The sequence below is a fragment of the Ambystoma mexicanum genome, chromosome 2p (genome assembly GCF_040938575.1).
Source record: "Ambystoma mexicanum isolate Mex_15411 chromosome 2p, UKY_AmexF1_1, whole genome shotgun sequence".
Taxonomy (NCBI): Eukaryota; Metazoa; Chordata; class Amphibia; order Caudata; family Ambystomatidae; genus Ambystoma; species Ambystoma mexicanum.
This window is the reverse complement of record NC_090923.1, coordinates 177,301,058-177,314,965: the sequence shown is the minus strand read 5'-3', so window position 1 is coordinate 177,314,965 and position 13,908 is coordinate 177,301,058. Positions and strand designations below refer to the sequence as shown.

Below are 13,908 nucleotides of genomic sequence, written 5' to 3'. Positions count from 1 at the left end.
GTTTTGTCGTCATTTAGACAGAGGCTGTGGGAGGCCATCCATGCCTGAATGAGGAGGTAAATTCTGTTTACTAGAGCTGTGTCTTCGACAAAGTTGCCTGATAGTGGTATGAGAATCTGCGTATCGTCCGCATAATTAGTATAGGTTACCCCTAATCTGTCAAGTTTGTCGAAGAGTGGCTTTGTAAAGATATTATACATTGTCAGGGAGACACATGAGCCTTGTGGGACACCATGAGCCTTGTGGGTCCGCTGCAGCTACAGGGGAGAATACTCTCATCGTACGGTTAACTAGGAAGGATTGTACCCATGCAATAGCTTCACTTGAGAAATGGGCGGCAGACGCTAAGTGGTTGCATAATACTGCATGATCCACCAGGTCAAAGGCTGCTGATAGGTCAAGGAGGAGGAGCATAGCTGTACTACCTTTATCCTTCAACTCGTCGATTTGTGTCTTGAGGTCGGTTAGGGCCGTTTCAGTACCGTGAAGTGGTCTGAAGCCAGATTGCCGTGAACCTAATAGTTGGTGTGTCTCTAGATAGTTTTGGATCTGGAGGTAGGCTGCTCTATCGATGATTTTAAGGAGAAATGGGACCGTAGTAATGGGCCTGTAGTTAGTGGGGATTGCTGGGTCAAGTGTCTGTTTTTTGGGTAGGGACAGTACCCACGATTCTTTGAGGTTTGTGGGTACAATACTCGTATTGAAAGAGGCTTTGATTAGTTTCGAGATGAAGGGTGCTAAATCTTTGGCTGCAGCCTTGATGATTTGCACAGGGCAGCTGTCGCCTTGGCAGTTCGATGGTTTAAGGGATAGAATGACCTTTTCAGTTTCCAGTATAGAGATGTTGGTAAACCTAAAGGGGTTACAGTTGCTTTGGGTGGATGTGCTGGGTATCTCTTTCAGTGGGGTGGTGTGAGTTCCACTAGGGCTCAAGGAGGCTTTTATCTTAGCAATTTTAGATTCAAGGGTTGTTATTTTATTTGCTAGGGCATTTTGGATGCTGGTGCACCAAGATTTGTCCTTGAGGACATTGTCTGTAGGGGCAATTGGGTTTTCCAATTCTCGGAGAATAGTGAAGAGTTCTTTGGAGTTCGAGTTGGCTTTACTGATTCTTTCGTTGAATTAATCTTTTTTAGTTTGAATTATTTCCTTCTTGTATCTTTTGGCAAAGTTGGCAAGTGTGGTTTTATTGTCAGCAGAAGGAGTGTGCCTCCAGATAGCTTGGAGTTTGCGTTTTTGGATTAAGGTGAGCTTCATATTTACTTTTATGGAATTTGATAGGGGCATTCAAGTCTAGAGCGTTGGCCGTGGAGTTGTTGAATGACTCAACTAACTCGCTAGGGTGTGCCCATGTCCTTGTGTGTGTATTGTCCCCTCCTGCCGCGCACCACTGGGATATTACATGGACTCACCGTAGGTGTCTCCCGTACTGTTGTCCCCGCCTTCCCGACGGATCTTTCAGTGACTGCAGTGCGGGCCTCCCGTCTCCCTCTTCAGAGCCAGCCTACTGTGTTGTCGCTGTCCTGGCTTGTGAGGTGCCGGGCAGTCCGCAGCCCTCCAGGCACGGTTTGGGTGTGCCCGCCCCTCTGTGGGCCTTATCCCGCTTCACTCTGCACACCCTTAGGATCGGGTGCAAACTCGCCAGTCGTGGCTCTGGTGCAGTATGCCCCCCGGACCGAAGTCCACTGTCTGGGCCTACGGTGCGTCTCGATATGGCAAGCCTCAGTGCTCTTTCCGCCTGCCAGCACAGACCTTGGAGCTGTGTCGGCCCAGCATGCGTTGCACAGAATGCTGCGATGAGGCTTACATGGCCCTGATTTTCGCTGCTATTTCGGGGGTGATGTGCAGGGGCGATCCCTTCTCTGCCAGCCCTGTGTATTTTGAGATTCTGAAGCCGCAAACAGGATATTTTACCAGGATAAAAGCAGCCCCGGCAGAGCAGCAGATCCTCACGTTTGCATATGCCGGCTGCCCGACAAGGCCCCCCCCCTGATGTGGGTTTCTTGACCTTGAATGGCAGAAGAGAATAGGGCGAGATCTATGTCGCTAAACTGTATGACATGGAACGTTAATGGTTTGCTGCACAAGATTAAGCGAGGGTTAGTAGCTAAATATTAAGCGTTCCAACAAGTGGATATCGTGAGGCTACAAGACACCCACATGATTTGGACAGCGTGCAGATTTCTGGGGAGGGGTCGTTATTCGATAGTGGAGCATGCATGTTTTACGAGAGGCTCCAGGGGGTGGCAATCCTTGTGATGAAGTCAATACCTTTGGAGGTGCGACATGTGGAGAGGGATCTGTCTACTGCTGGCCTCACTGTATCATTAACCCCCACCTCTCCTCCCATCCCCAGATTGCTGTACAGTGGCAGACAGGCTCATTCCCACACCAAACTCAAAACATTCAGGGACCCAACAGAGCTTTAAAATATACGATGGGAACTAAACCCGGATGAACAGGGCTTCCCCTACTACTCCTAAGCATGTTCCCATCTCTCAAGGATATATGTTCCTGCCATGGTAGTGTTGATACACAAAAACGAGAGACCTGCAGGCCAATGCGCAGCATACCCCCCCTTATGATTGATCAACAGGGAGTCAAAGATCCTTGCAAATGTGCTTGCCACCAAATTGTTGCCATTAATGGGAAAATTGATTGATCCGGATCAGTGCGGGTTTGTACTGGGAAGGGCAACCAGGATGAACATCAGACGCCTGCATAACGAGCTAGTTACAATCCCTTCCCTACAGGGTCCACATGCAGTCATGACGATAGATGCTGAGAAAGCATTTGATTCAATGGGGTCATGGATAGATTTGGGATTGGAATTGGGCCTAGGTTTATCATATGGGTGAAATTGTTATACAGGGACCAGGAGGCGAGGGTAAAGGTGAACGGGTGGACCTCTGGAATCTTCCTACTCCTGTGGGGAACTAGGCAGGGCTGTCCGCTTTCGCCATTGTTATTTTTGCTGGTAATGGAGCCGCCCGTGGAACGAGTTCGATCGAGCCCCCTGTTGCAGGGTTTTGAGATGGAGGGGTTTGACCACATCTCATTATACGCGGATGATGTACTAATCTGTTTCAAAGATAAGTATACCACCAAGTATACCACCGGCCTTGGGTTATGGAGATCTTCTGGGATTTTGGGTAGGTAAGTGGTCTCAGAAACAATTGGGAGGATTCATTCCTAATGCTGGTCAAGGAAGGAGATGCAGCGATCCCATATGGACCGGCTATATCCTAGGTCGGAAGAGTAAATTTTTTCAAGATGATGTTGTTACCACAGCTTTTATATGTCTTGCAAAATGCTCCAGCTCGGGTTCTCCAGGGACTTTTAGGACCATAGAGCAGTTGCAGAGGGGGATCATAGATAAGAGATAAGGCCCCACGAACGGCATCGAAAATGCTGTCTAGATCGTTGTGGGAGTGGGGTTTAGGAGTCCCGAATATACAAAATTGATATTGGGGCTCCCAATTTGTGCTGATTAATGAATGGTTGTTCAGTGGGAGAGGGTGGCAGCACATAGAACAGGACCTTGGCGAGATTGTGCCTAACCAACTGTGGGAAAAACACATTGGGAATAACCAAGATCACAATCATAATATCAATAATGACAATGACGATTCCATTAGCACTCTCTCTTTCTAAAAGGGCGGCCAATATGACAAATGTACACTGAATGTTTGGCTCAACTTCTTCCATTGTACAGGAGCAAAAGGCTCTATATGCATACCTATTTTTCCAGTTACCTGGTATCGGACCTTAGTGGCAGTAAGGATCCTCTCTACTACGACCTTCAGGGTGTCAACCACACATAGTGATGTCGCCATTCCTTGGTGCTTAGCATGCCTGTTGCCGCTGTCTGTGTACACTCATTGCCACCTCCCACTCTCCAAAACTGTAAGAGCTTGTTGCTCACAGAGCTCAGATCAATATATGAAAGACAAACTGCACCCAAACAACAACCAAAAACAAGGAATGGTGATATGACTGTGTGTGGTTGACACCCTGAAGGTAATTTCCCTGTGGTGGTATCTCAAATTTAGTCAACAGCTTCTCCCTCCAGTCGTAGTAGGGAGGATCCTTACTGCCACTAAGGTCTGATACCATGTAACCGGAAAACTAGCTATGCATATAGAGCCTTTTGCTCCTGTACAATGAAAGGAGTTTAGCCAAACATTCAGTGTACATTTCACGTATTGGCCACCCATTCGAAAGAGAGAGTGCTAATGGAATCGTCATTGTTATTATTGCTATTATGATTGGGATCTTGGTTATTGCCAATGTGTTTTTCCAACAGTTGGTTAGGCACAATATGTGCAAGACTCCATTGACAAGATAGGCGGGGGTGGGGCGTCAAGCCAGATGGTCTCTGGCTGGATATCGCCCATACCTGCATGTATTCCTCATTGGGGGCTTGTTATACCCTTTAGTAGTAGGGGTAGCGGTGTAAGTTATGATATGATAAGATATGGCATTTATAACGCACCTATACACAATTGTTTAAAGGCGCGAAGTTGGGGGTCGCCTTGACCATACACCACGCCTCACCTCCCCACATCCCCACACATCTAATACCAAGGGCCTATATCCTTACCTGCAATTTTGTTGCTTCATGCATAGATGCAGATAGAGTTAGACTGCTGCATTTCCCAGAATCGAAGTGGACTAAATGTCCCACACCAGCATGGTGAACACTGAGGCCCTCACGCTGCTGTGCATTCATCAGGGTGCTATAGCAACGGTGTATAAACAACCAACCCGCCTGTGCGCTGCACAGACGGCCGGCACAGAGACTGAGATGGGCACGGGAGAGACGCGGACGGACACACGTCTTGGTAAGAATTTGTAATATCTTCAGGTAACAAGTAACTGTTCTCACGAAGCGAGTAGGTGATACGGCGGTCACATCCACGCACAGTACAGTCAGGATGTGGTTTATGATACTCCTCCACTTGCGCAGACTTGAGAAGCCGTAAGGTGGTCTCGGCGGAAAATATTTTTCCCATCATTGGTGTATACTACTGGGAGCTGGGTAAGTAGGGACCATGTTGAAATGTCGTAATGGAGTCTGACACTTAGCATGGGACACAACATGTACATATATTTTGTCTGACTGAGTTTGTTTTGTACCATATAGGTTTCTCATTCTACTGAGCATATCCACATGCATATGCAGGTCAGTGTAACTGTATGTGTATGGAGTTTGATATTCATAAGTTGCTGACTACAAGCTAGCTTTCTGGTTGCATTGTAGGTGCACAGAAGAATCTGTTATGATTTCAAAAAAGAATGTGTAATGAACTTAAAAAGGAAATGATATGAACATTGAGCTTCGAGCCCTGAAGATGGATCTTTGAATTCGAAATGTGTTTGCAAACTTTGCATATAAAACCGAAGCTTTTTGGTGCATTGTACCATAAATTAATAATTTGGATTGTAGTGTGTCATCTAATGGGTTGTTGGTTTTCAAACCATTCATCAATACAAAAAATGTCACATGAAATATGTTTAAGGCAGAGGAGTACTGGTTGACATCTCCTCTGGATTTGTATGAAAGACTATATTATTAGGAATAAACATTTTCTGTTTCCCATTAGAATTGTTTTTGTTTTGAGGGTGCTTGTTCTATAGGTTTTGGTCCTAGACAACACTAATAAAGTGTGCTGAATTTCTCTTTAGAAGTTATCGTGTCAAAACAATGTTATGTTTTACTTGAATGCATTATTTGAAGATTGGCTTGTTGGTCGTACACTTTATGACACTGCTAACTGGAAACAAAGATATTGTTTGTAGGACCTAGAGTTCACCAGGAGTGCAACAGGGAGGGTTACCCGTTGGCAACAACAGGCTGGGTGTATTTTTCGTATTGAACAGAGTCTCCACAGGCCTGGAGACTACACCCTGCTGCACCAGAAGTTACTGTATCCACTTGAAGTCATATTACAAAGTATCCTCGGATAACTACGGAATTTATGTTCCTTTGTTACACTTGTAGCGCCTCTCTCATCTGTTATTTTCTACAGAACCAGCTTACCCCATTCCAGCAGTTGCAGTAGTGATATGACCTGGGGTAGGGAGACCGATACACATATATCCGACTGCAGCACGCAATGTCATGCAATGGCGGGATGCGTGGGACATACCAGATAAATCACCAATAGAAGCAAACCTCATGGAGGGGGAGATTAGGGAGAAGGAGATCACACGATTTATACCAGATGCTGAATAGCTTCACCTCCAAACCCCTGACGACCCTGAGGGATTCGTGGGAGGGGAACTTGGGTCCACTGGATGAAGAAAATTTGGTGGAGGCTTTGGGGTCACAGGGAGGCACGCATTACAGTACGACTACGATTGATACAATATAAGGTGTTGCATAGAGTATATTGTAGTAGAGATCGCCTGCATCAGGTTGACTGGGTAGCCAACCCAATGTGCCTGAAATTTAGGAAGGCAGTGGGCTCTTTTTATCACTTGGTTTGGGAATGTCCCACATTAAAATCCATTTAGGACAAGGTGAGAGGCAAGCTGTCAGGGATGGGGGGAGACGATACTGGACTGCCCAAAGTGTATCCTGTTAAATGTATGGGGTGCATCCAGATTTAAAGCCAGGGACAAATCACTGCTCCGGACTGCCCTGACATTTAGCAAGAAGATATGATATGGTATGATGGGTTATTTATAATGCGCTTAATACCCAGAGGTTTCTAAGCGCGGACCCAGGGATCGAACCTGTGTTGCTCCATGTCGGCTTGGTTCCAAGGCGAGCACGGTGCCCCTGAGCTATCCTCCCGAGATGTTGGGGAAAGAATGGGATACCCTCCTAGCTTCCAGCGGTGGCCAGAGAAAATATACTATTGCACAGAACTAGAGAAGAGGGTATAGGGACTGGGGGTGCCTCCAAAATGTCCAAAAATATGGGCTAGATGGTTGGACATGTGAAAGGTCATCATGCGTGGCGGAATGGACTGGGGGACAAGCGAGAGGGCGGGCGTAGGAGGGTAGAAAGTTTCACTTGGGGGAGCAAATTCTTTGGAGGAAGGGATGAGGGTGATGCAGGATGGAGGGATTCAGTGGGGGGGGGCGGAGCGCATTATGCTATTGAACATGGAAGGAACGACCTGTGGTTTGAATGGTTTGAGTTCATGTGTATGTTATTTGTGATGAAAATTGATGAAAAAATATGTTTTTATTAAAAAAAAAGAAATTATTTCTATTAGTATCTCATGCATCTTAGAAGCTTTAAGGATTCCCTCATGATGACAAGTTATAATTTATGGTCGATTAACCTGTAATCTCGTTGCTGAAATGGGGACACAGATAAAGAATCTGAATGAATATAATAGGTAGCTTACTTAGGTTTTGAAAAGTATCTGATCCAACAGAATTTTCAGGACTCCCACTACCTCCTGGTCTCTTTGGCAACGCTGGAGAAGTAGGCATCCACAACAACGCTTTCTCTCCACAAGATGGCGTTCATTTAATGTCATTTTCGGAACCTCTGGACGCGGCTCAGTGTTTTCAGGACTGTCATGCACTGTGCAACCTTCTGCGGAAGGAACTGAATAGACCGGCTCCATATTACGGATGAAACCGATAGTTAGCTGCGTCGCGCCGTTCCTTTGGACACAGATGCTCCGTAGCTCGTTCTCTCCTTCATTCTTTGTCACTGGGTTTTCCTTTGCTTGTTCGTTATCCTGCCTTCTCTTCTCAGCTCTGCCTCGCGGTCCTTCCCTCTCCCCGCCTGCTGTCACTTTCCTCTGCCTACTGTTTTCCTGGCTTCTCAGTACTTTCTCTTGCTCTGGACATTCTTCCCTCATTACATGTTCTGCCTGTGAGCTCCAACTTGTTTGGCTTCATCTATCAGATGGATTCCCCTTCTGAACTCCTTGGATACCTGCAGTCTACTTCTCACTGAGACCATCTTGACTTGCAACCTTATCCGACAATCAACATACGCAGAACAAAGGTTTTTCCCCACTTGTGGGGTTTCCCCTTTGGGCTTTGCCCATGCAACGCTCGTAGCCTACAGTATCATTGTGGCTATAGAACGTACCTCTGGGCATTGTCTCGTGATCAACACGATTTGAAAGTGCTGCTGCCGTCAGGTTAGTCCTTTGAATACATATTTAATAGTAACTGTGCAGTCTTTTCTTTGTTGCCATAATCTAAAAAGGAAATAAATAGCATTGAAGAATTTCTGTTAGCATTTTTTTTACGTGTATACAGAATTTTCATGTAGGAATAACTTACCTAATTAGGTCATAATGATGTCAAATACAGGATTCTTTCATTAGCTTTAACGATCCTCTTCACCAATAGTAAGACAACCTAGTTATGGCTTGTTGGCCTAAACGGATAGAACATTATTAGTTTTTAGCGTACCGCTAATCCCTTTGTTTCCCTCTTTGTGTGAGGGGGTGATGGTTCCAATGAGTTTACCTTGATCCAATAATGTACTGCGTGGCTTGTCTTTCAAAAATGGCAACATTCCACGTGCTTTCACGTCACCATCATTTTAAAATTATTTAATTTGTTAGTGTACGTGACATTATGCATATGACATCACTTGTCAGTATCGTGAAACTGTAAACAGCTGAGGGGCAATAAAGTGTGACGATACACTATTATGATATCCTCATAAGTCTCAAATTAGAAGGGAGCATAACTGTTATCAATGGGATGATCTTATCTTTTTCTTGAAATTAAGAAAGAAATTGTGACGTAAATTTGCAAGTTGGTGGAAACCCTCTATTGATATTATGTGGACTGATTAGTTCCAGAAAATAGGTGGTTTGACTTGCACTTATGAATAGGAACAATCCTTAATATTGCTAGATACAATGAAATATGCAAATCCTGGTAATATTATAAGAAAACTGTGTTGATAACAAATATGAAACTTGTAATAAACTCTTAATATATTATATTATGTTATAATATAGCGGACATTACCATACTAGCATAAATAGTTGTCCAAGTCTCATTTTAATCTATAGTTTGTATATTATACATGTGGCGAGATATTCTCACTACAGATTGGTGAATGCTATTAAGGGTAAATTATTATTGCACGGTAAGACATGACTGCTCCTCCCACGTACAGCAATACCAATATTGCACATTATTGTTATTGTCAAGTTCCTTACAAGCATGTTAGCTTGCCACATGTGTGGTATTTAATAATATACAGTATTCTTAAAGAAACAAGTTAATTTTGTATTATACATTAAGACCATTTTGGATAGTTCTTAATCTGCAAATGATACGTGCTTTCATCCTTCTCACGGTTGCCACCTCTGGGATCTGATTTAATGTGATTGATTCTCACTAATTTTATTTCATCTTCATGGCACCATTAATATTCTTGCAAATATGTTGTCTATGTAATGATATAATGAAATGTATCTGTAATAAACTGTATGTGGGCAGCACAATCAGAGAGCTTGGAACAAGAATCGGGGAACACTTGTGTTTGATTGGTCTGCAGGACTCCAAATTACCATTGGCTTGGCACTGGCAGCCAGTGGCATGCCAATGGTATCTGCTACATCTGCATACATATTTATTAATATGATTACACCACATTCATGCTCATCATGGTTATGTTCTGATTTTCTTTAACTCAATAGATTCGGACCAAAGGTTAATACATTTGTAGAATTTCTATTTAGGCAAATAAATACACTTTCCATCTCAAATTATACTTTTTCAAAGAACTCTTAGAGTGGCACACATGCACCCTCTTTCCCAACAAACGATTTCTGTTAGATCCAAGCTTCCATCACAAGTATAATGGGAAATGCACAACTTCCTATTGTTATGCAGGTTCACCGTAGCCATATGTTTAGAATCCCAGGACTTGATTAATATTGAAATGCTAGACTCTGCTACCAGTCCTCAAAGAATGGTTGCAGATTAATCTGATCATTGTCTCTTTGGTGCAGGGTCTGCAATGACAGCAAATGTTTGTAAGAAGATCACTGCACAGCTGACGGCAGCTATTGGAAAGCAGGAGGATGTGGCTGTACAGCTGGAGGCACTGGACATCTTGTCAGACATGTTAAGCAGGTATGAAGGTCTAATGAGAGTCAATGGTTTTAGTGTTTGTATGAATGGGCATGTATACAGAACCTAGAGCTGCCATACAATCCCTTGCTTGGTTTGTGGCCATAACAAGCTCTTCCCTGAGATTCATCTCTGTGGATTACGTTCCTCGTTAGGGGAAAGGAGGAGCAAAGTTGGATTGGTAGCTCATTTTGAGCTGGGAGGAGAATTTCATTCTGTGCGTTTTCAACATTTGTAAGGAGGGAAGTATAAAAAATAACCCTAATGAAAATTACATGTCATGTCTTTATCATGACCCCAAATCTGATGATGGTGAAATCTGAAAGTTTAAAAAAATTGAAAGAAAAAGAAAAAAAGAAATCTGTTATGGCTTCCCTCGCAAGACCTTGATGAATATGGAAAGACAGTTACTAATGTATCTTTGCTGGCCTATGTTTTAGGTCAGCAATCTATCGAGACTGCATCTTGCACCTTAGGACCAGATGCAGGTGCAAAGGATAATGACTCCGTACAAAAGAAGAGACCACTCTGATGAAAGATCATCTTGGCATAAAAGAGGGACAAGTATGACCTGACACTGGGCAACTGTCCTATAGAGCTTACCCCTGTAACCCGTACAGTATTAGTTCCCTTAATAGCCAACAGGGCAGAAAAGTATGCCATCTGAAAAGAATGATGAATGCAGAGGACGGCATCTCATCCTCAGGCAAGGACAAACTCCAGTTGGGGAGAAACTCATTTGCACTGATGGCTTAATCAATGAAGACCCTAGAACAGCTGATAATACTCTTCACATGAACAGCCTCATCAGTGAAACCACAATCAATGGTCTCCACAGTAAAGCATGCATTGACATTCTTGTCAGTGGAGCACCCATCGATGGCCTCTTCTATGGAATTACAGGCACTGCTAACACTGCCGTCATGGTGCAAGACTTTTATCCTACAGACATGCATCCACACTGAAAATACCTTGCCACACTGAAAAGACCTCACCACAACTCCAATTGTAGCAGCACTGACTGTTTGATATTTATTTATTTAGTGTGTGTCATAGTTTGTTAAACATTTAAAACCATTTAAAAAAAAAAAATAGCAGCAGTATACAGAGAGATTTCGCAACCATTAAAAATCTGTTGCCAAAACAGCTCTAAAGATATATATCCATGTTATACAAAAATGTTCCCAAAATGTTAACATTATGAACAGATAATATCTGACAACCAAGAAACAAAATGTTTTAAAGTTTCAACTGCAGAATTACATTGGATCGGCGACCTAAAACCTATCTGGTAGGATAAAGGTTAAATTTTATTCTTAAAATACTATTTTCAAAAACCTGAGATGGATGTTTGAATAAATAAGATGAAATCACATTAAAGGTTTAATTTTCAACACAAAATGGGTAGAAAGATGATATATCATTAACGCTGCCCTATTAACAATCCAGTCTGCTTAAAACATTTCTATTTAGTTATACCTTGAAGGAGGCTTAACTCCTCCTCTGAAGAATTAATAGCTGGTAATGTCATGACCACTGCTTTCAAGGAGTCAGGACCTACCCAACATCCTTGGAAGCAGGCTCATAACATGTTTTATCGGCACCAGCAAGTCCCAATTGGGACCTTTTGGACCTTGTCCTGGCACCTGTGGTGCCAGGCTCATAGTAAGGACCCGTCCCGGCACAGGAAGCGCCGGGCTCATATCAAGTGTAAAAGTGCTTGGGTGGACCTACCTGGAGCAGACCATGCTGCTTTCTTACCAGCAAGATGATGCTTTACTCTCTTCTGGCAGGGACTACTTTTCCTTCTGGGTGGGGCAGGCACCACTCCCTGGATCATGGATGCTGGAACCCTTCTGGAAGCAGGAACTCTTTTACCTGGGCGAGGCTGCTGTGGAAGAAGACACCTAAGCACTCCTATGGGCTATTTAAACCACACCCGATTGGTACCACGTGCTTCGCGTTATTCTGCATCTGCAGCAGGACGCTCACCGTGTCAGCTCCAGCGAATCTTCAGCTCCGAATCCTGTAATTACGAAAATTACCTGCTGGGGACCAGTCTTTAATCTTCAGCGGCTCCTGCAAAACAAACGGCACAGATTAAACAAAGGCAAAGTTAGCGCTTCAACTCACCCGATCCATCGGCAGCATCCAAGACGTTTTTTCAGCATTTCTCGTCCGGCATCGGGCCTGCAAAGACAAAGAACATTGGTTAGTAACGCTTAGTTACAATACTGCTTACCTGTGTTGCGCTAGCTCCAACTTGCTCGCACTGCATTCCGGCACCTGTAAAGACAAAAGGGGACATTAAGGTGCATTCTACGGCCCTAAGGCAGCCTTCCTACTTACGTGCCTTCGAATTCATCATCTTCTTGTCACGCTCTCTGCCACGAATCGGGGAGAGCAGCTTCTTTGGCATCGACAGCATCTGAAAAGATAAAAGACATAGACTTAAGGAAAAAACATTTGAAGAGAGCAATCTGAAAACTTTAATACTTACAAGTCACGCTCGTGCTGCTAACGGCGGCTTCGCTCTCATCTACCCTCTGCAATCAAGAGGCGGAACTCACATCCAGTGAAGTAACTGGACCCAGCGCCCCTGCACAAGACGCAGGATGGAGAGCTCAGCATTCACTTACTTAAGACACCTCACTCTGCAGGTCAAGCTTTCGGTAAGGAAGGGGCCAAATCCGGGAGCCAGACGAATCCTACGCCTAACGTTGAAGACGTTTTCACCGCCCAGTCAAGACCTGCGCCTCCGAGGGAACCAGGTGAGCGTTACAGAACGCGAAGCCTCATCATACATTTCCCGCCCAGGCGCAATGCAGACTTCAGACATAGACCAATTGGCCCAGTTGCTCGGGGAGTTGAGAGCAGAAGTACACGCAGCACGCCAGGAAACAAACGCCCTAAGGAGAGAGCTAGTGGTTTCTAAGGAGCGAACAGACGACTTGGCTAGACAATTGTTACAAGCCCAAGCGGGACAGACTCCTCTGCCTACCCCTGGTGGAAGCCATGCCCCAACGGCTTCCCCAAATCCGGTGCAAATTAATCTACCAGGAAATGTACCTTTGGCTCCGCCCGAACGCTTTTCAGGTGATCCGAAAAGATTTGCTGTGTTCATTAATCAGTGTCGTTTGCACTTTCTGTGTAGACCTGCCGCTTTTCCAACGGACCAGGCTAAGGTGGCCTTCGTGCTTTCATATCTTAGTGGCAGTGCCGCAGATTGGTCTATTCCTTTAGTGACTCAAGATAACCCTATTCTTTACAATTTCCAGGACTTCCAAGCTAGTATGGAAAGATTGTTCGCAAGACATTCTCAGGGACAGGCCCTGGACAATGAACTTCTTTCACTACGACAGGGCAGTCAAGATCTTCTGGCCTACATTGCATCATTTAACAGACTAGTGGTTGAAACCGGATGGCCTGAGGATAAGAGAATCACCCTTTTCTATAGAGGCCTTCGTGGAGAACTTAAAGACGTTCTGGCCCAGGTGGTGAATCCTCCTCAAGACTGTTCCGAATACATTGATCTGGTGGTGCAATTGGATCATAGAATACAAAATCGGAAAGCCGATCGTTCTAGGTTTGAGAATCGAGTTTTTTCAAGACCACAGAGCTCCGTTAAAGGAAATGATACCGTGGAACCCATGCAGATTGGGGTGGTGAAAGGGCCTCTAACCCAAAAGGAAAGAGAAAGGAGAAGACAACTGCAATTGTGCCTCTATTGCGGGTACTCGGGGCACTTTCTCCAAGATTGCCCAGTGAAACCAAAGAAGAAGACAGTAGGAGCTTCCGATAAGGGTGCCAAAGGTTCGGAGTCGGAAAACG

The 13,908-nt window shown here is 44.5% G+C and overlaps 1 protein-coding gene across 3 annotated transcripts in view; it reads left to right on the top strand.

Moving 5' to 3' along the window:
- Positions 1–13,908, top strand: part of LOC138566324 (cullin-associated NEDD8-dissociated protein 1-like) — a 1,042,465-nt gene that overhangs the window by 331,538 nt on the left and 697,019 nt on the right. For all 3 annotated transcript variants that reach the window (XM_069643460.1, XM_069643458.1, XM_069643459.1), the window contains exon 4: positions 9,957–10,080. In XM_069643460.1, coding sequence (XP_069499561.1) covers positions 9,957–10,080 — 124 coding nt within the window. The remainder of the gene's footprint in view (positions 1–9,956; positions 10,081–13,908) is intronic.